Here is a 23,116-nt window from a genome sequence, read left to right as displayed (position 1 = left end):
TCCTTGGATGTTCCAAATTAGGATATTAGGAATGCTTTTTTCTTCTTTTTTGATATATCTCTTAATCTTTCAAAACTTTGAATCATAAAAAATGGATAAGGATAACGCTAATACAGTCCTTGCTGGTGCTTGAAGCTGATTTGATTATCGCGAAGTCTTGGCTTCGGCGGCAAAAAATTTCTTCCCTTCCCGCTCTGACCGGGCGAGTCAACTGTGTCCTGGTCGTTAAAAGCTGGAATTATCGAACGAGGAATTAATTAATGTGGTAAAGGAATAACTATTTTCGATGCTCGAAGTAGATATTAAACGAGATAGATTTATCTCGTAATATCAGATACTCTAGGTTCTTTTTATCGGACATTGAATTCCATTGATATTATTTTGAGCCAATCGTCACCTCTGTTGGCGTTGAGGAACATCAAAACTATTAGTTGTAGTAAGCTTGCACCTCTGCAAACCGTAAGGCGGTAGAGACACCAATTTCTGACTATTTTTGAGTTTGGAATTCTAATGACTATTATTGTTTGCGAAGTAAAGCGAGGACCTCTGAATTCCCCCTTACGGTTAGTCCTGCCACTTTCGGCATGATCGCCCCTGTATACCGTATTGCATCCACCACGAGGGCTGGGAACAATCGTCCCCACGTATGATACGTGGAATTATATTGATACTGGGGAGTTGGAAAGGTCTAAAAGGGAGTCATTGATGATGAGGAAGCTTTTCTCAAGATCGCACAGGAGGACTTTTTTAGATTCTATATACTACCGGTCCTTGGTCCCGTGGGTCAATAGATGAGAAAGGAAGTATGTCCGAATGGTGAGCGGTGGAAGAGAGAAAGCCCGGCAGTGTACCACTCAAGATTGGGTGTTCTTCCAGTGAGCATGATGGAATGAGGATGTGAAAGTGACTAGTTCGCCTTTCGATTGTAGGAGACACCATCGTTGCATTCCGGGTCTGAATTACCTGATCTGGATACGCACATCGAATAAAACCATGTAGTACGTGTCTCCCATGTCTACACAGTTCAGCAAATCAGATCGTCAATATCCAATGATAACACTATCGCAACATGTCCTCTACACAAACTCGTAATAGTAAGGACGTGTGCGATTGATCTTGCCCTCCTTATAATCTTCAGCCTGCAAACAGTCAGTTAGAACTATAAGCAAGTAGACTGGAACCTACTAGAGCTTGAACAAAAAATTCCATCATCTCAACTTCTTCCTTAAACCATGTATCTTGTCTTGGTGAAAGGGGCCCGGGCCCTTCTGAAAAAGTCTGAGCAGAATCGAAGTCGATCCAAAGCACTCTTTCCTGTTCTCCTGGTACTACCATCATATTCCTTGGGTATGGATCACCATGAAGAACTTTGGCCCGGTGGATATCCTCAAGGATATGAGAAAGCTCCGCCAGACGATGTTCCGAGAAATTAGACAAGCCAATTGGCTCCATATTTGCAATATACTCGATAATAATAGCATTTGGGGCAAGTTCGTCGTCAATAAACATATGCAAGCTTGGCCAGAGAGTTGGCTGTATTTCTGTAATTGTGCCATAAAAATCGGGAACTCGTCGCCCACATAGCCCCTTTGCTTTCAGCCGCTGGTAGGCAGTAGACTCGCAGATAAAGAGCTCTATTACACGGTCCGGAGGGTCCTATTCAGACGGGCCTCTAGTATGATACTAGTAGAGCTTAGCGACATCCTAGTTATCAGGAGAATATACCTAGGTACTTACCACTTTCATAACGCATGTTTTTCCGCAGACAGCCACCTTGAAAACAACAGAGTTCTTGGACTCTTTCAGCTTCTCGAGGAACACTACATCAGAGGGTTTTACTTCTCCCAGCTCATAAGCCATGCTTGCAGTCGTAGTGAGTGTCTTGAGGGTGGGACAGTATGAAAGGTGTAATGAAGTGGAAAGAGAGTGGGTAGATAAGTAGTTGATTCTTACATAAACTCTCCAATCAAAAGTAACTAAACACCGACTCGGCCTGGTAACACGGTTGCTTTATGACCATTGAATAAGCTAGAGATCGTTCTATTTCAGGCAAATTGTAACAGATGGCTTCTAATATATAACAAGATGCTGCCGCCTTTGAGACACCCTTTGTGTTGGGCTTTACCAAGTCGACTTAGCCGCCCTTCGTCTCTACCCTTCCTTTGCCGGCCGACTTGTTTAACTTCTCGACTGCAGCGTGCTGACGGTGCAACGATTTCGACGGCGAGCACGATAGATACAGGATTGGAATTTGGTGAGCCATTTGCTCTTGTTCTACGTTTGATTTTCCATGCTAATGGCATAGAAATAAACCCCCATACTTACACGAGCGGTCGGTGGTTGCGGCGTGACAGACTGGAGACTGATTCGCGCTACATCCAGTTCAACTTTGGTGCTCTTTGCAAAAAGGTTATTGAGCTATGCCCTGGAGCAAGTCACATAAAGGCTTGTCGAAAAATTGAAGGTGGCTTCAACAGAGTCTTTATCTTCACCCTGGACAGCGCGAAGACCATCGTCGCAAGGCTCCCGTTTCGGTTGGCAGGACCTGCGCAACTGACCACTCTTTCTGAGGTTGCTACAGTTCGTTACCGTAAGTTTATCGCCCTATCGCACCACTTACCTTAGCTCTGATCAACCTGCATCAAGTACAAACGAAGACGAATATTCCCATACCAAGAATTCTCGACTACAATTATGACGCCAGTGATGAAACGAATACTGTCGGTAGCGAGTACATCATCATGGAACATGCAACTGGCGTTCCACTACATGAGAAATGGCATGAAATGGCCGGCGACCAGAAAGTCAGGTGCATACATGCAATCTACCGGACGATCAAAGAAATCGCCGATTTGGAATTCCCCGCTTTTGGGAGCATGTACTTCGAGGATACTCTTGGATCTGCTCGCAAAGTGCCCTTAGATGATGGCTTTTGTATTGGGCCTCACTGCGGTACTAGATACTGGGGTACTAATGTTGGCGAAAGGAGATATTATCATCACGCGAATATGAACACTGGCCCATGTACGTTGCGTCAACGCCCCTGCTACTAGGCAATTGTGCTTACCACCAGAAATCTGTTAGGGCTCACTATTGACGAATACTGTGATGGCCTCATTGACGCTGGTCTCTCACGAGTCCCTCCAGTAGATACCGAACCCGAGAGACCAATCTATCATGGCTCGCCTGAAACGCATTTGGCTCTTCTAGAGCATACCCGTCCCGTGCTAAAGCAGATGGCCGCAAATATTCAAATCAGTAATTCCGCCACACCATTATTGTTCCACCCGGACCTGCATATGAGGAATATATTTGTTTCGGAAGACAATCCTTCTACTATCACTGGCATTATTGATTGGCAAGCAGCCAGCATCGAGCCGGCGTTTTGGTACTCAGACGAGATTCCTGACTTTGCAACGGGAAGTGAGATATGCACCGAAGCTTTTAATCTTTGTTCACAGTTTTATACAGCAAAACTCGCAAATCCAAGGTTAATGAATGATAACCTTTTTCGACCATTCCTTTATTGTTACAGAACATGGAAGGATGGCGCGGTAGCCTTACGCCACGAGATGATTGAGACTGCTCGGCTTTGGAACGAGCTAGGATTTGAAGGTCAATGTCCTTATCCTTTACCCTCGCGAGAAGAACTTGAGAAACATGAGAAGGAGTACAGACTTTTTGTGGCGGCACAGAATCTACGAACTGATTTATCTAGCTTGCTAAATGTCGCGTCGGACGGATGGGTACCTCCGGATGGCTGGGAAGCTGCACAGGCAGCCCAGAAGGAACTTTTCAATGGGATGTTGCAGGCTGTTTTGGAGAACTCAGATTCAGATGATGATGAGCCGGTAAGAGATGAAAAGACTCTGAGGTCAATCTGGCCATTTGACATGAATCACAATGACAACAGTTGAGATCAGAAGGAAGGGACTATATGCAGCATTTCAATATATCTATAGTCGATTTCTGTACGTGTGGAGCGACGGCTTGTGGTCTTACGCTTGATATTTTGTAGAAACTCGACATCTGGAAATAGGTAATAGGGTTCACTAAATAGTCCACTAAGTCGATAGATGAGCAGGCAAATGATGGCTAGACGAGCACCAGTCGATTGAAGATAGAGACGATCAAGAACAGCCCAAGGGTACGAGTAACTAGTAGAGAGCAAGCTCAAGTCTGCAATATAGATTATCTATGGGGTGAATGGCTGTAGCTAAGAAGAACAATACGCTCGGTGCTCACTTCCCCCAGAGAGGCAAAACTAAAACATTAGAAATCCCGCACATAATGACATTAGCTAGACACCAGAAGATCCCTAGATACTCGATATCTCAGCGGATTCTCACAGAAAGTTAGTTACTGCATACTAGTTAATAACCATTCCATGGTGTCGGCACACTTTACCTAGTCCATAACTATATCTAGTCATATTTTTTGGAACATACAAAGGAAGCAAAGGAATAACACCATGACTAGTTAGATAGTTATAGAATGTCTTCAACCTCCGGATTAGCAGAATAGAACCACAACTCTTCTTGGCCCCCGAACGGCCTCACAGTCTTAGAAGGCTAGCAAAGGGTAGGCGGACTACTAGTTACTACTTTCCATGCTAAGCAATTCCACCTGATCATCAGCCGCTGCGACTATCCCTATTACGAAGAAGCCTATCCTGAACCTTGGAACCTCGGGAACTTGTTGAGGAACTACTCCAAACTTCGAAAGTACTTCTAGATGGGTCCCTGAGCCGTTCAGACGGCCTCTTTGTCGTCATTATTATTACTATTGCGGAAGGTCCACTATTGATTGATTGTCTTCCAGGTTCCGGCAGTGGCCGCCATCTCCATCCGTTATTGATCGACTAACTAGTCATCGTTGAAACCAGACTGCTGGGGACGGACGAAGAATGGGGAGAGACGGGAACGGGATGGGGCTCAACGCGGCAGAATATGGAGTAGTTCCAAGTAAGAAAAGAGTTGAGTAACTACGGGTTAGTGGGTAGAGTAAGTAACTGATAGACTACAGTAACTAAGTATAGATAGAAAGGAACAATAATAATAGTTAGAGTGAGTTAGATAGAAGAAAAAGACTCACCCGAAAAGCTGGATCCTAATTTTTTAGACGGCCGAGTTTCACGCTACTTTTTTTTTTCCTGTTTCTTTTTCGAACTGGTTCTGAGTCTTGGGAACCCTTGAGGACCCCCATTGATGATGCCATTGCGGAGAAAAAAAAGAGTCTGACAAGGAGGCATCAACGGCTTCGTTGTTCATCTGCCATGTGGTTGTTTTGACAGTGTGGGGATCTTAAGTAACCCGAGTAAGCCTAAAGTGATCATCATGTTGGCACTTGCGCCCCCTTTTTTGTTTTTCTGTTCCCCTTCCTTTCGTCTTCTCTTGGATGATCAGGCTTTTTTTAGCTGGGATCCCTCTGACAGTGCCGCTTTACCAGGAAGAGGTGTGAGTGGGAGCCATTTGTGAATTATTGAACAGAGAAGAAACTCGTATGGAGTAAAGCCACAGCCCGCTGACAGGTAGCACAGACAAAATTCAAAAAAGAATACTAACTCCGAAGATTTCCATATTCTTCGTGCTACACTACCTACAACGGGCCGAATGGAGCCGTCGTTTGAGATCTCGATAGTAACGTGCACCAAATTAAGTTTAATAATATGGGGGCATTGGAGGCATCGGGGTATAATCCCTCTGGAGATCATCGGGAAATGTGTCACGAATCGATTCCTCTTCCACGAGTATCTAGTTGCTTGAATGCAGAATTGTGAGGTCATGGGATCGGCTGTGTCTACTCTGCTGGCCGAATGAGATTTTTTCCGTAATTAAACAATTTTCTTGCAGACCAATCGATAAGGATGTCGTGGTGAATACTGTACTTGCAGATTAACTGTTGGCTTGTTCAGGAAATGGCACGATTGGCGATTACTTTTGAACGGTGCTGGATAATAATGCCAGGCATAAAGAGAGCATCCTGATCAGATCAGATGCCATCTGAACGTGGACAGGGAAGCCTCACTTGGCAAGCAACTCGTAGCTGGTAGATTATGTAGTGCGCGGCACCTAAGAAATGAGCCCGGGAGAGACGGCGGGCGGTTAGCCACGTGTTTGAGCATTGACCTGAGATGTTTAGTTCTCGTATCTAGAGAAGCTTCCTGCTAGTTCAATGGAGAGATAGATCATCATTTTCCGAATTCTCGGGATTCAACCACAAACACCAGAATCGTTGGTTTGGTTGGTCGTATGAGCCCCATCGCCTGGTCGATGTTACGGCGTCAACGCACTCCATTCTGGGTAAGGATGCTTCAAGGTATACTCCTTCGCTATAGAACGATGTCTGGTGGGACCAGACACTTATGTGCCAGCAGTGTAGAATGGACAATTAGAATGGCCTGTCCAGGCAGAAGCGCCGCAGGAGACTACAATACGCCGCAAAAGAACCAAGGAGTCGAAGAAGCATTTTCCATTATAGGCCATGGCGGTTGAGATACCAATTCATACGATGTGAATAACGATGATCGTCATTTGGCGAGTCGACACCAGGTGTGATGGGTTGTAAATTGTAACTTGAGTAGGACCCTTTGTGTGACGTCTCGTACTCAACGACGCGTTAGTTATTCGATAAGACGGCGACCGTGCAGTCTACATATTACATATTACTTGAATAGTACCCTCGAACCTGATCCTAACGAGAATCAAACTGGATGAAATGCCCACATGGTGGCAGTTCGTGTTGGTGATATGGGCCCCAAATCGCAGGTTACCGTGTCCGCGCGCGATAGGTTCCGTCAATGGCGCACCTTTTTGTGTGTGGTTCTAGGCCATAGGGCAAAGCGTGCTGCCAGAATCCCCCAAGATTCAGTCAGAAAGGGCTTCTGGACCTGCCGATGTTCTGATCTCAAAAAGAAATAGTGTCATGCATCTATCTCCGTGCGTTTCTCCTCTCAGTCGTAATATCTTTGTAAGGCTCCCACCCGAAGAACCAGGGCGCTTGTAACCCTGGACAGGGATATCGACGAATAGGCGAGATCACCGGAGTGACGAGACGTGCCTAGTTAAGATGATCATGATGATGGTGCTCTTTTACAAAGCACTTGCGCTGGCGGCTGCCCAGATTTTTGGCCTCGTCGATGTCCTTGTAAGCCGGTCCACGCTATCGTGCTCAGGTCGCAATGGACTTCCAGTATAGCATCCCATTTCCTGGTCCTGGCACGATTGCCTCGTGGAGTTACACAGTAGAGACGGGGGGGGATCATCCCATCATTGACTCTTTCGGGGGAAAGAAATGACGCGTGACAGTTTCCGTCGCAAACCAGGCTGGGTTTAAGAAAAGAATTGTGACACGGGTCCCGGGGATGTAGGCTGCTCAATGCGATATTCATGCTGAGCCGTTGAACATATTATTTCCATCCATTATTGTCCTGCAAAATACATATAATAATGGACATTTTGGGGAAAGGGCTCAAGCGTAGTAGCCGCAGTAGTGACTACTACTCCGTACTCCGTAGGCTGTTGCAGATAAGCCTTAATCCGTTTCATTAAGGTCCGTGCCTTGCGATGTGCTGCAAATCTACCGAAAATATTCGAATGAAGGTGGACTGTGCACTGGAAGAGCCCACGTACATGAAACAGACAGGCCAACCGAGCAGCTGGATCTTCGCTTTTCCACTTGTAACTACTACTCCATGCAGTGAATACCCAGTGTCATGTCCGTATAACAGCATTTACTTTGTATAGTCTAGAGCAACCAAATCGCATTACGCCAAGCTCTTTTCTGAAATAAATGTATGAAACCTGCTGTTGCGTTGCGTGATAGTGGAAGCTTCCCTGGAGGTTGGTTCCGGGAGAGCGCAACAGAAGCAGGGGCCGCCGCCTAATTTGAGGACGAACAAGTTTTGAATGGTGTTCAGTAGAATACGGGCGTCTGCACTGGATTGCTAGTACGTTGTAGCTCGCGCTACGATCCGAAAAGGTACCCTTGAACGAGCCCCAGAGAGGCCCGCGATCGTAACCTGGGTTTAATTATTATTATTGTGTCTACTCCGTAGATATGGCTCTCTCAGTCGCGCACTGTTTCGGAGTGTCAAAACGATGCGGGTCAGAAGAATGGATGTATCAGGCCGAACTCCCTACATGCCTGAGGAGCAAATAGTGCTACGGGCAGTCTTTTGAAGGGAATGCTGGCGGGCGATGTTACGGCCGAGGCCAAAGAGGCATGTCACAATGCGACTGCTCGCAAAGGCCGATCCACCTGGAGAATGATGGATGGATGGGTTTGGAGGACTGCGACTTGGATCTATAACCCGCCGTCGCTAAAATGCAGCGTGGGCTCCCGATCCAGTCAAGAGGGCCTCCTGCGCCGCACAGTTCACTCCTCCGGCTGCGAGACACTTGGGGCTAGACTAGAGTAGATACTGTTGACACTCTGACACAGGTGGTTGGATCTCCAGGAAATGGCAGGGATTGACCGGTCCAAAACTCTGAGCAGAGGGCTGACTTGAAAAGGACAGCGTCAGACCATGGTAGAGGCCGACCAGCGTCGATGGTGAGGGCGCTGGTGTCGCAGGTTTGCCACAGGAGTTGGTCTGCACGGCCCTGCCGCCGTCCGATCGAGGTTCAACTGGATTGTGGCCCCCAGTGGGGTTCTCAGACTATCGATTCTTCAAACCGACAATCAAATCTTGTGATCCTCTCTCGACTCTCGACTGGGCCAAGCAGCCAAGGAGCTATGACACCGTCGTTCGGAATTGAGGAGCCGCGCGGGGGGTTTGCGTTGGTTCGATCGTCGTTCGTCTGAAGCTCGTTCTGGCCCATGAGGTTGATAGGCACGAGGAGAAGGAAGGGCGTGTTCGTGCGGTGATCGGGATAGATGGATGGATGGATAGATGGATAGATAGATAGATAGATAGCTTCATTGGGGAGGTGAGGTGGTCAGCCAAACGGTTCAGACTTCAGAGAGTAGTTCATCATCCAGAGAGTTAGACGATAGACTAACTAGCTGCCATTATTCTTTGGATCGCGGTAGAGACAATAATACTCCTAGTTAGCGACTTGAGATCCATACGACCCGGCGCTGAGGATCTCCCATGTCTCAGCATCCGATCCAAGCCAAGTGTCCGCGGGCTGCGGCTGCCGGTGTTTCTGCTGCTGCACTTGGCGTGTCTCCTTGTCGGGCGCCACCCCATGGGTTGAGAGAAAAAAAAAAAGAAGAAGACCCTGATCAATGATGAACATATTCCATTATTGTGCTGCCCCAATGGGACATCACGGACGTGTCGTGTCTTGTCCCTTTGTCTCTCCACCAGCCCCGTCACTACACTAGTTATCGGGATCCGGTCCTCTCCCCTCCCTGTGCTGACAGGACAGCCCCAAAAAGGGCCCCAGGAAGACCACAGCTTATTCTTCCCCCCTCTCTTCTCTCACACCAGAGATGCTATAATTGTATCTCGCTCCCCGAGTCCCATCTTTTCGAAACTCTGACCCCAAACCCCTTCCCCCCCCCGGTCTGCTGTCCGTTCTTTTGACCTTGTTCTGGCGTGCTGTAATACCTGGCGGCTGGGCCCTTCTCTCAGACTTAGATCCATTTCTCTCGCTTCTTGTTCTGGGTCAGTCAAGCTGGTCGATTCTCTCGACTCTCTCACTTTGCCGCCCGGCCGTACTTTAACCGCCGTCATCACGGACGTTCCCCTGCAGCCTCCATCCACTCTGCGCGCTCCGTTACCCGCCCGTTGGTGACATCTATACAACCCTTCCAGTAATCATCCTGGTATTGTGTGCATCGTTGCCATCCAGCTGTTCGTTGCCTCGGCGCTTCCTCCACATTGAAGCGTAACCGCCGCCGGAGGAGAAGGGATCTTGGTTGCTCCAAGGGTGTGCAAAGAACACAGCCCACCAACGAAAGTGATCCTGTAAGGGGGTTCAGCAGATATTATAGAAAAGTGCGACACAGTCTCAGACTGCTTGTCTTCTTGCGAGGAATACTCGATCGGTCTGTCTTGATTTTATATTGGAAGCGTCCGACAACTCGAAGTCTCAGCGCATCCTGCTATATTGGTCACGCATATTCAACGTCCAGAACACTTGCTCGAGCGATTCTGTCATTTCCACTCCAATCACGCTGCTTTCGAGTTGGACTCGATTGAATTACGGATATAGTCCCAGGGACTACTTATTTCTCACTCCAGCATGACCACAGTAGTTGCTCCTGCCACGGCGGCACCTCTGACAGCACACCACGTCGATCGGGATCAAAGTCCCAAGAATTACCCCGCCTTGGCTCCATCAATGTCAACAGCGCCGTCTGTTTCTACTCCGTCCAGAATGTCTACAGCCTCTCAGGATGGCTCTGCTAAGAAGAATTCCCCGTCTGACCGGAAACGCTCTCCCCAGTCGTGAGTGGACTCAAAAATCTGCCTCGGTGCCATTCCCAGGGCTTTGTCTAACTGACTGATGATAGCGTACAAAGCGGAGCAAATGCCCCAAAGATCGTGGTGAAGAAGGAACCCCCGTCGTCGCCTAGCCTGCAGACAAATTCGAGACATCGTCCGCGCAAACTTGACCTTTCCGCTAGCCTACCAGCCAGCAGCGGATTGAGTGCTCGTGCACCCGGAGGTCCTATGACTGCACGAGAACCCATGGGGATCCAGGAAGTTGGAATCGCATGTCTCTCTCCAGGATTTCAGACGCACGACCCTGCTATGAGGGAACAGCTACAGCGCAGTATCAGTGTGAGAGACCAACAAAGATCGATAATTGAGTCGAGACTGCAGAAGACAGCCAAGGGCGACGGTCCAGACGGGGTGAAACCGTCCGAATCAAACCTGTTTGGTTCTGGCCCGAAGTCCTCGAAGAAGCGACCGCCTGGCTTGTCTATCGTGGCACCCCCCGCGTCGCAATTTGCGCATGAGCGAGTGATCCAGTCTGCTCCTCTTAACCAAACCTTCACTGGCCGGCACCAGCCTCAGACTCTTACTCGTCACGTTTCTCATCAGATCCCTAGCCTGTCTTCGTCGCATATTCACCATGCTCCTGCAAACCAGACGAACAACCGTCTGCCTCCGATCTCTGACGTTTTCGGATCAGATGCCTTGGGACCCCGTGATCGCCATCACCCTTCTGGCACAACACCATCGCAATCGAACGGTCTTCCTCGACTACCATCACCGTCCCAGATGCCAAAGCGACCGCGCGAATACCGTTCAGCTGAGGAGGCTGTACACGAACTCGCAGGAGGCCGGGAAGAGCTGTTACCGCGGATAGTGCACTATGGTGGTCATCAACCTCCAACTCCCCCATCTCCATTGGTCCATACTGGATCCAAGGATGCACAGCACGCCAGCGCTACCGCTCCGTCGAGTGAGCGCGTAAATTCCATTTCAAGCGCTGGTCATGGTACATCGCGGCGGCGTCCCAGGAGCGAATATGAACAGGACAACGGAAGCCCTCCTCTTGGGAACGGCCCAGATACGCGCTACAGGAATGGCCCTGCGACTGGTGGCCCTCCCGTTTCCGCATACTATGGTCCATTCGGGGCCGGAAGGGACTCACCAGAGACACAGCGAAGAAAGAAGGAAGAATTCTTGAGTCTCTGCTCACGAGCTTGGGATCTATTCCATTCTTAGTTTTCTTCTTCTCATTCTCCGCTTTCACCGCAGAGATCGAGCTCACCGGACTTCTTGTCTGTCTTGCGGTTTCTAGGGACACTCAAGAAAGATCCGTGAGCGCGTTTTAGCTGTGGAAAAGCGGTATTATAGTGATACAGCATTCTTGCGCGCTATTTGGCTAGGAATGGAAGCTGTGTCTTGCATTGGGTAACGGCACTGGCATTACTTACATTTCATAATTGGGCATATGATGAACGCGAAGGGCAACGAACATTATGGGAACAGCATGAACATTCAACCATCGAAAGGGAATCCTGTAGTGATTCCCTTGATATTATTCTTTTTACTTACATTGATGCCCCCTTTCTCTGTTGAAACTATTTTCTACATTCTCGTGCGAAGTGGTTTATGTGACCTCTTAAACACGTTTCCTTTTGAGAGGAATAGGGATTTGAAGGGTGTCTAGGACCGATGCAATCTGCTTCTCAGTCTTACGGGACCTTCGTTTTGCGATTGATTAGCGGCGTTGAGTTGCCGCGTTTAATACTTCTCCCACAGTGGAGAGGATAGTCTATTCTTCAGCAGTGGATTCTGCTCGTGCGCATTGGTTGACGTGCTTTTGTGTTTTATAGCCTTTCTGCTGCTTATTCTATCTATACTGGATCCGTTCTCCAGGCGTGGCATATATGCTTGGTCGGTTCTTCTGTAGAGGTCCGATAAAAGTAGGCTCGACAGAGATTAATCAAAGATCGTTGGCTGGTTTAGTTGTGCTTGTATCTTTATTTTCCATCGTAATTGGATGGGAATATGTAGGCTATTATCCGTACATGTATAACTACCGGTTCTAGTAGTGGTGTAGGAAGACCTTGAAGAACTCGTAACCCCTACCTACTTGAGGGATAGGTTGAACTGTCATATAGAAAGACCATGCGAAAGAAATAGACAACGCCGGAAATACGAAAAAGACAAGGAAGAAGGATAATTATTCCTCTGTCCTCCTTCTCTTTCCACCTCCACCACCAGCCCCCGTATCGGCCTCCATACCCCTCCGACCCCACGGCATCTCCTTCCTCTCCTTGCCGGCAATCTTCTTCCTCTTCCTCTCCAGAGCCTTGGCCCTCTCCCGAGATCCCATCGCCTCGTACTTTTTCTTGAGCATCTCCCGCTTGATATCGGACTTCTTGAGGAAATAAGGCTTGCTCTTCTTTCCTTCCCGGATAAGCTCTTTCTCGCGCTTCTTGTGCTCCGCAACGATCTCCTGTTCGCGCTTCTTATCCTCGATAGCCCGTAGTCGGTCGGACGTAGAGCGGATCCTACGTTTCAATTCCTCCTTCTGTGCAGGATTCTTTGTCTTGGCAAGTTGTTGCTTGAGTTCCTTGAGTTCCGAGGCGCGATATTCGTCTAGGAAAGAGTAGGCTTTATTCGCAGCGTTGGGGTTACTTCTTGCGCCGCTGTTCGAGAGGACGGTTGGATCGAAGCGCGGATCGCGAGGTTGAGCAGTCGCAGGAGTTTCGACAACGATGCGCTTACGCGATACGGCACGTTTGGACGATTGTATTGTAGGTGCGTGCTTGGAGGAGCGGGAGAGTTTCGAGGCATCTTTCCCATTGGAATTGGAAGATTCTTTGAGTTTCTTTTCTCGCGCTTCGCGCAGTCGAGCGCGGATTTCTTCAACTGTGGAGCTTGTATTGGACGGTTTGGTTGTCGTGTCGGATGATTTTTTGCGCTTTCCGAAGGAATCTTGTGCTTTGGCGAGGGCGCCGAAGGAGATGTTGTTTAGGGTCGATTGGATGTCCTCTTCTTCTTCTTCTTCTTCGCCTTCTTCAACTTCGTCTTCGTCTTCGTCACCGGAGTCATTGTCTGACTGTACCGTAGAGTTAGTACCCCGCCGTAAAGCAGAAATTGATGATCGATACGTACCTTATCGTCCTCAGCCTGGGAGGCGTCATCCTCGTCATCTTCTGATCCTGCATCTGACAGATCTGTACCGTCTGCCTCTTCTTCTGATCCAGAGACTTCTTCACCCGATTCGTCAGATGCCGAAAGCTCTGAGTAGATCTCTTCATCTTCTTGCGGCCGCGCCCGAACGCGCCGGTTGAGGGCGTCTGAAAGGCCCATGGGGAAGATATTGCGGGGAGTACGTCGTGAAGAGTCTCCTCCTTTCGAGAATTTCACAAAGAACAAGTAATCACCTTGACAAGTGCCTTCTGTACAAAGATTTCCCCGCAACAGAGCAGCGCAATGAAGGATCTGGCAGATCGCAGATAAACCACGGCGGTGAAGTGGGAAAATTAAGATACTGCCGTTCCTGGAGGCGGTGTCTCAAAAGACGATAAATCATTGGTTCCGCTCCGCTGTCCGCCTGGGCGGGAAACTTTGGGAGGGACTTTCGAGATAAACTAAACTATTCGCCTCCGCGGTGTCTGGAAAGAAACTATCGATTCGTTCTCTTCAATCGCTGGGCTCTGTCTCGTTCGGAGTCTACAGCGAGGTCTGATTTATGTCCTACAGACGGAGGTCTCAGTCTTTTTTTTCCTTGCTTACGCTCCCTACTGATCTCCCCGTCTGGAGATCCACACTCTCTTGTCGAATGTTCGAGGGAGCGAATAAGGTAAATACTCTCTGTCGAGAAATATCTAGCAAGTTGGGATAACTATTTCGGAAATGTATGCTCATTTGCGATCCAAGCAGCAGTTATCAGCAAGCCATTACTCCACGCGGCGCGTGGAACATGCGCAACCGGAGAAGCGACAAAAGCGCAGTCCTGGAAAGTCACAGGCGATGAATAGACAGCAAGCGCGCGGCCACATCGACGTGCAGAATCCGAATGGACCTAATATCGAATCCGCTCAGGAGGATGAAGTGAACAATTACAGAGGCTGCTGGAGGCCGTTTCGGGACCGCTGGAAGCCTGTGTCTGCGACGGGGGCGCAAAATTATCAGTCGCAAAATCACGCCAGTGAAAGTGCCGCTGCATATCAGTATCCTGCGAGTGATGGCCAACAGGAAATACAGCGCGAGTCTGGTATTCCTATGAATGGTGATGGTCAGACGCATTCAAGTTTTCCGCCCTACCAGCCTTCATCTGGTCACTCGAATGTGGTTCCAGACCAGCAGTTACATTGGCAGCATGCGGGGGTATCCGGTTTGAGTCCCGGATGTGTCCATCAGAATTCTCCTCTTTACGATGTGAATAACACTGGCATTCATAATTCTTATTGGTCACCCCTCCCAAGCCAGATTAACGTGCCAAACCCCTACGCCCCGCCGTTTCAGCAACAGTTGCACAGTCAACAGCAGCAACAACAACAACACCAACCGCCATCAGTACATTACGGGGTGGGGTATAATCTCTTTGGCATCCCTCCTCTAGGAAATGTCCCTGTCCCTACTGGTTCTGATCTAGTAGCTCTTGCATCTGCAGCTGCTTTCATGGATGTCTTCGGTCAGCAAAATAAAATCAACTCCCAAAGCCTGGAGGTCCTACCCTCTGGAGCATACACTCACCCAGATGCGCCAGCTGGGGGTGATACGTCCAGATTTCCAAATGCTAGGAACAACGCTCGTCATGCAACACCACAACAGCTCAGAGGACCACGTCCCCTTGTGGCCCCGGTGCCCACGAAAGAGTACATGCAGCAAGCTTCCAGGCCTCCTAGACGTCTAGCCTCCGGGCAACCTCTCCTGATTATCCTTGATCTTAACGGGACTTTGATCTATCGACGTCATCGCCGTCTACCGCCCTCGTTCGCTAAACGACATGGCCTGGATGCCTTTCTGACATCAATATTCGCAAAACACAAAGTGATGATCTGGTCTAGCTCCCAGCCTGTCACGGTGAAAGCTGTCTGCGCCCAGCTGTTCCCCAGCGAGATGAGAGCCGCGCTGGTCGCGGAATGGGGTCGTGACAAGTTCGGACTCACACAATCTCAGTACAAAGAAAAGATCCAGGTTTACAAAGTACTCGACAAAGTGTGGGGGGACAAGAGCATCCAAGCGCAATACCCAACTGGTGTTCCAATCATCCGCAAAGGAAACGGCAATAAACCAGATACGCCTATCCAGAAGACACGCTGGGACCAGTCAAATACGGTCCTCATCGATGATAGCATATTGAAAGCCGCTGGTCAACCATACAATATCCTCGAGGTACCCGAATTCACGAATGACCCAGCTGTGGACGAGACTCATATCCTCGATGTCGTTCTCAAGAAGCTAGAGATCCTAGCGCAGTATGAAGACGTCAGCCAGGTGTTCAAGCACTGGAAGAGCAGAAGGAAGCAGAAAGAATTTGGAAATCTGGGACCCGGAGATGACATCATTTGCAATGAGCCGACTGAAATACACGATATTGAAGACAACGTCTCAGATCTCTCAGAGGGTCCTGACCCGGACACTGCTCCTGCAGCTCTGGTAGATGGGGCACCCATGACCAAGGGCGAGCGGAAAAAGGCTCGCAAGGAGGAAAGAAAGGCAGCAGCAGCAGCTCGAAAGAGGGAAAGGAAAGCTGCAGCAAAAGCAGCGAAGAAAGCCGCGCAGCAGCCCGTCAAGCAACAAGCCAAACAGAACCCTACCAAGGAGAAGAAGAAGAAGAACACTACAGCAACAACTGCATCTGAGAAGCAACTCGACGAGGACGCAAAGCAAACCACCATCACCAACAACAATAATAATAATAACAATAACCCAATCCTCGACGTCGACGCTGTATGTGATGGTTCCGCGTCTCCTGCACCTTCAAGCAGCTCTGAAAACTTCCTCCTCGATAGACTCGAGGAGTCCTTAACTGTCTCCCCGGGAAAAGCTCCGCGGTAACTTCGAACCGCAGGTACTTTTCATCCGACACTATTCCCAGTTACTAATAGCAAACCACTAGATCATTCATACAAGACATCTTATTATTAGTAGTTGTCACGTTGCATGTCATGTCTCGCTTTCTCCCTGATACCACTTAGCAGCAAATCTGTCTTGTTTGTTCGTTCTGAAGGATTCCTTTTCCCCATTTGTACGTACATCAAACGAAAGCCAGGATCGTTTCAAGTGACCATACAAGAAGCCCTTTTTTTCTTCTTTCTCGAAGTCTCTTAGACATTCTAGGAATTGATCTGTGGATATTTCGGGAGTATGCACAGTGACTTTTGTATTAAGAGTACTTAACAATTGGTCGACATATGAGACGTTAATACATTATTATCACTGATATTCTTGGAACTTACTAGATTATATGCTTGAGTTATAAAGAAAAGACTGACTTGGGAAGCTGGAACGGGAGGGCGTAGAAGAAGACTATGATGAAGGTATAAAACGACCATGACTTTAGGAAGCGCACTTACACTTTTCTCACATCTTCGGTGAGAGTAGCAAAGTAATAGAGGTCTAGAATGAAGTCGACGAAACTACGGTGGACTAAATGTGGAAGTAATCAAAGATCTTTTGTGTCTACAGCTATTGTAGGCTATCATTCCATCATCTTCTCAAGACATCGTAAGCATGACATGACCATCAGCGCGTTTGCTATTGATTGACCAAAGAAAAAACGTAATGGGCAGGGTGGACATTAATGGCGGGAAGGGGGGAAGCCGTGCGTGGGGAGCATAGGCTGGGAAGCGGCTCATGGTGGACAGAGAGAAGCCCGCATGCGAAATAACCGTAACCCGGCTCCCAGTACACCATCAAACAGTCGAGGGTACTGGGGACATAAGAGAATTCAAGCAGATGATACAGAACCAGAAGCCAGGGGCAAAGGTATATCATGAATGCCACAGGAAACTGCTACCTGATTTGAATCATCTATTTGAAGACGTGGCCGTCAGCCCACTGGTACTCCTTGCCGTCCACAACGACAGGGACATCCCAGGCCCACATGTCGGCGATGTACTTCCTGTCCTCCTCGTTGGTGTGGTCGAGCTTGGTGAACTCGTAGCTCTCCCAGTCGGGGGCAACGTCGAAAGCGGGCTTGAACTCCTGGCCGCGGACCAGGAAGACACCACGGATGATGTTGTCGTAGTTGGTACCGTAAACGGACTGAGCACCGAAGAGGTACTTGCGGGAAGCCTCCAGACGAGCGTGGAAACCACCGATCAAGTTGTTGGACATGAAGGTGAGCTTAAGCTCGTTGTTGTACTTGTAGTCAACGCGCCACAGAGAGTACTCGTCGGGCTTGTAGTGCTCCCAGAACCAGGGAAGGGCAACAGGGCGGGTGTCCTCGTTGGAGTACGTGCGCTTCCAGTCATCGAGGATGAGAGTGGGCTTGCCGAGAGCCTCAAGGGGGTGCTTGGGCTTGGGGGCGGGCTTGTCCTCCTCCTCAGCAGGAGCGGCAGCAGCGGCAGCGGGGGCAGCCTCCTTCTTGGGCTTCTCCTCCTTCTTGGGGGGAGTGTAGGTGACGGTCTTCTCAGCGAAGACGGGGTTCTCAACAACAGCCTTGAAGAAAGGCTGGTTGATAACGGTCTCGTACCATCTGGTGACGGCAACGTTCTGGGAGCGCCACTCCTTGTCCAGGACGAGAGCGAAAGCGCGGGTCAGGAGACCGGCAGTGTAGATATCAGCGAGGGTGATACGCTCGCCAACGAGGTAGGTGTTCTGGGTGAGGTGAGCCTCGAGAACGGAGATGTTCTTCAGGGCAACCTTGGAGGCCTCCTCAACATTCTTCTTGTTGTAGGGGTCCTTGCCGATCAGGGGGCGGTACCAAGCACCGAAGCGGGGCAGGAGCTCAGAGTTGGCATAGGACAACCAGCGGAGGATGGAAGCATAGTCCTGCTTGGTCTTGCCCAGGAGGGTGGTCTTCTCGTTCTGGGAGGTAACTAAAGCATTGTTAGTGGAATGCTCAAAATTGTGCAATTTGTGTGTAGCAGCAAAAAAAAAAAGTCCATGGTGCCCGAAAGCGGGGTAATTGCGATATCAGAGTTGGTGGATTATCAACAGTATTGTTCTGTCAGGGATAACTGAAAAATAAAAACATTCATCATAGTAATGTGCGCAATATAGACGTAGAACTGCAGTTGGGTATACATACCGTAGATGGCGATGGCGATGGCCTCAGTGAGGACGAAGCCATTGGCACCAACGAAGGTGGGGATCTTGCCCAGAGGGTTGAGCTTGGTGTACTCAGCGCTCTGGTTGAAAGAGGCGTTCACATTGCCCTCAGTAGGGACGACCTCGATGTCCAGGCCATTGCTCTTGGCCGCGACCAGGATCGGGATGGAGCGAGGGTTGTCCTGAAGACGAAGGTGTCAGTTATCACAACTCGCCTTTCGTGCTGGTTGAGGGGCACCAATGAGGGGCAGAATAGATGGATGTAGACTGTTGAGAGATGCAGGAAGCAGGTAGACTTACGGGAAGACCGTAGAGCTTGCCGAACGACATCTTGAGAGGACTTGTGGCAGATCTCGAGTGGGATGATGGCGGGGGAGGAGAAAGACTGGGAGAGCAAAGTTGTTGCGTCGACGAAATTTTGTGCGAATCAAACTTAGTCGGCGCCGGAGAATCGTTTGGTCGCGGTGAGTCACGTGATATACTCGGGCAGTCGAAAAACCTCCCGAACTTCGCGGTCTCGATTGGACAAGATCAAGGACTCCGTGCAGCTTTATCGTCCAGCGCTGTCCCTCCCGTTGCAATCTCGAGGCTTCTGTCCGGCTGGGATCGCAGCAATGGCCTGGCAGGGGTCAAACTGCATCATGCAGGCGGCGCAGTGCGTCCGTCATGCTGTTTCATTGCAGACTGTTCTTCAGCACTCCGTCCGATCCTCCGCATCTTCTCTCTCTCCGATATCCACACAGCTCCTTCAACGACAACGAAGAAGCGCGTTCTCCACGTTTACACGGAATAATGCTGCTCTGGAGGTGCAGGCGGCACCAGAGATTGATTTCTCCAAGTTCCAGCATCTGCCAGCACGCATTGTGCCTGCGTCTCCGGCCTACTTCTCTGGAAGTCCCAAGTTCATCGACCACCTGTTGAACCTCGAACGCATACTGGCCAAATATGCCTCGTTGCCTACTGTTGCGCCCAGTGAAGCCCCGCGGATGGCCTGGTTCAAGCTCGCTCAATTCCGCGATTTCGTCGGTGAGCCGGTACCGACCAAGAAGTACAAGAACCTCATCAAGATCCTGCAGCGGCTGAACAGGATTGATCCCGCTTTGGCACCGGAGGAAGTCCGTTCTACATTGAACACGTTTCTCCGTCCGGGTAACCCGTACGCCAACAAGCCGGTTCCCGCGACTGTCGACGAGATGGGCCGGGCTAGAGGAAAGGGAAAGCGTAAGGAGTCGTCCGCCGTCGTCTACCTCGTTGAGGGAGAGGGAGAGGTTATGGTCAACGGAAAGAACCTGGTGGATGTGTTCCCGCGCCTTCACGACCGTGAGAGTGCACTGTGGCCCCTTAGGTGCACGCAGCGGCTGGACAAATACAACGTCTGGGCTACTGTCAAGGGAGGTGGTGTTACCGGTCAGGCGGAAGCCATTACACTGGCAGTTGCCAGGGCATTGCTGGTCCATGAGCCAGCACTGAAGCCCATTCTGCGAAGAGGTATGTTGTACTTCATGTTCTGCTGGAATGACTTACAGGCCGCGTCCATCCACTGCCATATATGTATTCGGACTGCTAACTCTCATGGTTTCGAACAGTTGGTGTTATCACCGTCGATGCCCGTCGCGTGGAAAGAAAGAAGCCTGGCCACCGGAAAGCCAGAAAGATGCCCACCTGGGTCAAGAGATGAAAGACCTTACTGCGTCATGTTTTCTTCCCTCTCTCTGTATTATTTCAACTCTGCAGGCATTTTCGCGGAAAATTTATCCATGTATCTATCTCGCATCTTAATGTCAAGGCGCCAAATCGACTTCACTGGCATATTAGACAATGAAAACAAACAAACAAACAATATAACCATTAACATCCACTTTGCTAATACGAACTCCGGGGTCTTTCAACATGTTTCGATTAAGAAAATCCCCTATAATTTAAACCTCCTACACCGCCTCTACTAACTATCCAGATGTTCGAGCAACAACCGCCCGTACCCACGTGACATGGAACAGAAGCATCTACCCACAGAAGTGCTGGGAAGGCCGTTCCTTATCGAAGAATCACAAATAGCAGGAAATTAGGACGAAAGAAGAAGCAAAAAAAAAAGGGAAAGGGAGAGCGAGGGAGCCCACCATGCTACGCGGGAACTGGATTAAATTGGGAAACCTGTAAGGCGTAATTAAGGCGCAGCAGCACAGCCAGTCCGAGTTACGTAGAGTTAAGGTTGCCGCAGTCTAGGTAAGAGACAGGCCGTTGGAAAGGGATCGGGACAGCCGTTCGAGGGTTAAGTTAGATGATTATTAGTTAGTCTAGTCTAGGTTCTGGTCTGTAACGACGATCCGGAGCGTTAAGTAGGGCTGCCTTGGCGGATGTAATCGTTCGAGGTTTTGCGCGGAGTTCTTTTCCTTTCCTTTTTTTCTTCTCCGGGAGTATGACTAGAAGGGGAATGGGCATGCCTGAAGGAAGCTGTATCGAAGAATGTTTAATTGCACGATCGTAGTGAACTGACATTGCGCAAAGATGATGACGGATAATAATAATAATAATAATATTGAGTAGCTAGTAGTGAGTTAGATAGTATTAATTCCTCCGTATTCGGGCTCACTGCCTCATTTGGAGTCATAAGTCGGTCCTGGATTATTGGCTCGTAATTAATCATTATTCTTCAAATATTTTTTTGCTTAGGATGAGATTGGTCCCTTGTCGGCCGAGCTGCGTAGTGAGTTTCAGCACCAAATTACAAATCCAGAGGCAGTGACGCCGTGGGTCTGTCTCCCTTCTAGAAGGCTTCTAGAAACACGGGGTGGAATGAAGTGGATAATGGGGATCGTCGGCGCCGTACTTCTAAGATCCCGTTGTATCTAAGTCTCCGTAGGGCTTCTCCGAGATATCCATGTCTTTTTCCTTCTGGAGCCGAAGAGTGGAACCGGACTAGAATGAACAGTCACAGGGGGGGTAGGGGAGAGATTGCGTATCATAAGTTTATCTCAACCGTAATGAACTGTTCCTCGCACAGACTTTCTCGTAACGGCGCCAGGGGGGGGTTCGTCTTAGCGTCACCTTCCGCGACATTGAGAACGGCACAATCTCGTAGTTGAAACCACGGACTTCTCTCGCTTAATTTGTTTTCTGGAAGCCTTCTAGACCTTCTAGACTGAGAGATGGCTCCGATCTCTCTGCATGGAGATGTTGTGATCCTTGTCCTTTTCCCCGTCCGCAATTTCGAAATAATTAGCTATCGAACTAATTGTCTGGGCTGATAGTAGGCAATTGTGTGGCTTGTGAAGTGGAGCCTGTATTTTACCATAGCAAGATTTCGTCTCATCCTGCTCTGAATATCAAAAGAGTGTTGACTAGATGTATAAGCTTGTTAATGCCGGATTTATGAAACCGTATCTATCGGCCGAGTGTAAACAACAATCGTTTTATCCCTTGTCAGATCAGATTTCCTTCGCCGCCAAGTGTCAATAAAGGCCGCAGGAACATTGCGCACGGCGATATTGGAGTGCTCAGGACTCGCGTTGGGTTCGAAGTGTACACTAAAAAGCAAATGAATGTTTGGGGATCTACCCGGTGCATATCTTTAGTGCGCAAGAGCTACGGTCTAGTACACCGGCCCCCAACACTTTGATAATTTTCCGATCGACTTGCTACTAGATTGGAGGCGTATCGATAGCAATTCCTTAGCAAAATAAGTTCCTGATTTGTCTTCGTTAGCTCCTGCGGAGGACGGGCTAGATGAAGCTTGCTGTCTCCGGTGAAGAGGTGACGTTGTTGCTGCTTCGAGTTATCGACTTATCCAAATCATGTCGCGAGCAATGGCCCTTCAACGGATAAATCGGAAACTAGTCTTGCGAGAGTCGAGACTCCATGCGCGGAACTTGTTTTCCTCGCGACTTTTCCCGACATAACAGTTAATTCTTCTTCGTGGACTAACACCGGCATGTTTTGTATACCATCTGGACTACGTCAGGAAATACGAGAAGCGTCAATGGCAGATGTGGCTATCGTCATATAGGAGCCGTGCCTGATGCAATGGATCAGCGGTAAGGACAAATCATGAGACGCGAACGATTGTCTTTTGGATCTAGGGCTGATTCAAGAAACACTTACCAGGGGTCCTTGGAAACGATTTAGCGTTCGGGCCGGCATACCAACTCGGACGGAGTATATTAGAGTTGGATGGACCCACAACTAGACTTTATAGTATATTCAGGAGGAGTCGATGTCAGTATGCCAGTAAGCAAAGATAGCTCTGACGCAGTTGTTCGATTCTGGAAGGGCTGAGCAGGTAGCGCGACGGCACTCGGGCCTCAATTGAGAACAACCGCTGATCCTTATGAATCGTTTGTAGCTGTATCTAGTAGCAAGTTGCAAGCAAGAGACCCGCTCCTCATCCTACCAACAATTCTGTAACTTGTTAGTAGTTAGAAGTCCTGGGACGTATTCTATCGGAGAAAATATTGGCATCTCAGGTCCCTGAAGAGC

At 49.1% G+C, this 23,116-nt stretch overlaps 7 protein-coding genes across 7 annotated transcripts; 4 read left to right on the top strand and 3 right to left on the bottom strand.

The window, feature by feature from the left end:
* Window positions 1–583: 583 nt before the first annotated feature.
* On the bottom strand, window positions 584–1,916 carry C8Q69DRAFT_500727 (hypothetical protein). Its single transcript, XM_028632348.1, has 3 exons — window positions 1,738–1,916; window positions 1,186–1,656; window positions 584–1,139 (listed from the first exon to the last, which is right to left on the bottom strand). Exons 1-3 carry the CDS (start codon window positions 1,858–1,860, stop codon window positions 1,077–1,079), a joined length of 657 nt encoding a protein of 218 aa, XP_028482520.1. The 5' UTR covers window positions 1,861–1,916; the 3' UTR covers window positions 584–1,076.
* Window positions 1,917–1,983: 67 nt separating this feature from the next.
* On the top strand, window positions 1,984–4,117 carry C8Q69DRAFT_530071 (kinase-like domain-containing protein). The gene is made up of 4 exons (XM_028633718.1): window positions 1,984–2,254; window positions 2,306–2,590; window positions 2,647–3,024; window positions 3,085–4,117. The coding sequence occupies exons 1-4, from the start codon at window positions 2,086–2,088 to the stop codon at window positions 3,915–3,917; spliced, it is 1,665 nt and encodes a 554-aa protein (XP_028482519.1). The 5' UTR covers window positions 1,984–2,085; the 3' UTR covers window positions 3,918–4,117.
* Window positions 4,118–10,193: 6,076 nt separating this feature from the next.
* C8Q69DRAFT_488078 (hypothetical protein) lies at window positions 10,194–11,629 on the top strand (the record flags this gene model as incomplete). Its single annotated transcript, XM_028632035.1, has 2 exons — window positions 10,194–10,399; window positions 10,465–11,629. The coding sequence occupies 2 exons, from the start codon at window positions 10,194–10,196 to the stop codon at window positions 11,627–11,629; spliced, it is 1,371 nt and encodes a 456-aa protein (XP_028482518.1).
* An 897-nt stretch (window positions 11,630–12,526) lies between these two features.
* On the bottom strand, window positions 12,527–13,894 carry C8Q69DRAFT_73880 (hypothetical protein). The gene is made up of 2 exons (XM_028633977.1): window positions 13,532–13,894; window positions 12,527–13,475 (listed from the first exon to the last, which is right to left on the bottom strand). Exons 1-2 carry the CDS (start codon window positions 13,727–13,729, stop codon window positions 12,594–12,596), a joined length of 1,080 nt encoding a protein of 359 aa, XP_028482517.1. The 5' UTR covers window positions 13,730–13,894; the 3' UTR covers window positions 12,527–12,593.
* Window positions 13,895–13,998: 104 nt separating this feature from the next.
* Window positions 13,999–16,808, top strand: C8Q69DRAFT_476635 (NLI interacting factor-like phosphatase-domain-containing protein). The gene is made up of 2 exons (XM_028631274.1): window positions 13,999–14,222; window positions 14,303–16,808. Exons 1-2 carry the CDS (start codon window positions 14,112–14,114, stop codon window positions 16,424–16,426), a joined length of 2,235 nt encoding a protein of 744 aa, XP_028482516.1. The 5' UTR covers window positions 13,999–14,111; the 3' UTR covers window positions 16,427–16,808.
* A 111-nt stretch (window positions 16,809–16,919) lies between these two features.
* On the bottom strand, window positions 16,920–19,126 carry C8Q69DRAFT_476632 (putative translation elongation factor eEF-1 subunit gamma). Its single transcript, XM_028631273.1, has 3 exons — window positions 18,944–19,126; window positions 18,624–18,825; window positions 16,920–18,411 (listed from the first exon to the last, which is right to left on the bottom strand). The coding sequence occupies exons 1-3, from the start codon at window positions 18,971–18,973 to the stop codon at window positions 17,402–17,404; spliced, it is 1,242 nt and encodes a 413-aa protein (XP_028482515.1). The 5' UTR covers window positions 18,974–19,126; the 3' UTR covers window positions 16,920–17,401.
* A 50-nt stretch (window positions 19,127–19,176) lies between these two features.
* C8Q69DRAFT_476630 (hypothetical protein) lies at window positions 19,177–20,902 on the top strand. The gene has a single exon (XM_028631272.1). The coding sequence runs from the start codon at window positions 19,258–19,260 to the stop codon at window positions 20,587–20,589; it is 1,332 nt and encodes a 443-aa protein (XP_028482514.1). The 5' UTR covers window positions 19,177–19,257; the 3' UTR covers window positions 20,590–20,902.
* The last annotated feature ends 2,214 nt before the right edge of the window (window positions 20,903–23,116 follow it).

This window comes from Paecilomyces variotii (genome assembly GCF_004022145.1).
Source record: "Paecilomyces variotii strain CBS 101075 chromosome Unknown C8Q69scaffold_11, whole genome shotgun sequence".
In the NCBI taxonomy this organism is placed as follows: domain Eukaryota; kingdom Fungi; phylum Ascomycota; class Eurotiomycetes; order Eurotiales; family Thermoascaceae; genus Paecilomyces; species Paecilomyces variotii.
Note: the sequence above shows the minus strand (reverse complement) of the source record. Positions and strands in the feature narration are given on the sequence as shown.

Coding starts and splice junctions, on each gene's coding strand:
- C8Q69DRAFT_500727 (XM_028632348.1), bottom strand. CDS start 1,860: ATGGCTTATGAGCTGGGAGAAGTAAAACCCTCTGATGTAGTGTTCCTC. Junction 1,657..1,737: donor AAACATGCGTTATGAAAGTG/GTAAGTACCTAG, acceptor CCGTCTGAATAG/GACCCTCCGGACCGTGTAAT. Junction 1,140..1,185: donor AATTTTTTGTTCAAGCTCTA/GTAGGTTCCAGT, acceptor GACTGTTTGCAG/GCTGAAGATTATAAGGAGGG.
- C8Q69DRAFT_530071 (XM_028633718.1), top strand. CDS start 2,086: ATGCTGCCGCCTTTGAGACACCCTTTGTGTTGGGCTTTACCAAGTCGA. Junction 2,255..2,305: donor AGATACAGGATTGGAATTTG/GTGAGCCATTTG, acceptor CTAATGGCATAG/AAATAAACCCCCATACTTAC. Junction 2,591..2,646: donor GGTTGCTACAGTTCGTTACC/GTAAGTTTATCG, acceptor ACCTGCATCAAG/TACAAACGAAGACGAATATT.
- C8Q69DRAFT_73880 (XM_028633977.1), bottom strand. CDS start 13,729: ATGGGCCTTTCAGACGCCCTCAACCGGCGCGTTCGGGCGCGGCCGCAA. Junction 13,476..13,531: donor CCCAGGCTGAGGACGATAAG/GTACGTATCGAT, acceptor TCTACGGTACAG/TCAGACAATGACTCCGGTGA.
- C8Q69DRAFT_476635 (XM_028631274.1), top strand. CDS start 14,112: ATGTCCTACAGACGGAGGTCTCAGTCTTTTTTTTCCTTGCTTACGCTC. Junction 14,223..14,302: donor TGTTCGAGGGAGCGAATAAG/GTAAATACTCTC, acceptor CGATCCAAGCAG/CAGTTATCAGCAAGCCATTA.
- C8Q69DRAFT_476632 (XM_028631273.1), bottom strand. CDS start 18,973: ATGTCGTTCGGCAAGCTCTACGGTCTTCCC. Junction 18,826..18,943: donor GCAAGCTCTACGGTCTTCCC/GTAAGTCTACCT, acceptor CTTCGTCTTCAG/GACAACCCTCGCTCCATCCC. Junction 18,412..18,623: donor CATCGCCATCGCCATCTACG/GTATGTATACCC, acceptor ACAATGCTTTAG/TTACCTCCCAGAACGAGAAG.
- C8Q69DRAFT_476630 (XM_028631272.1), top strand. CDS start 19,258: ATGGCCTGGCAGGGGTCAAACTGCATCATGCAGGCGGCGCAGTGCGTC.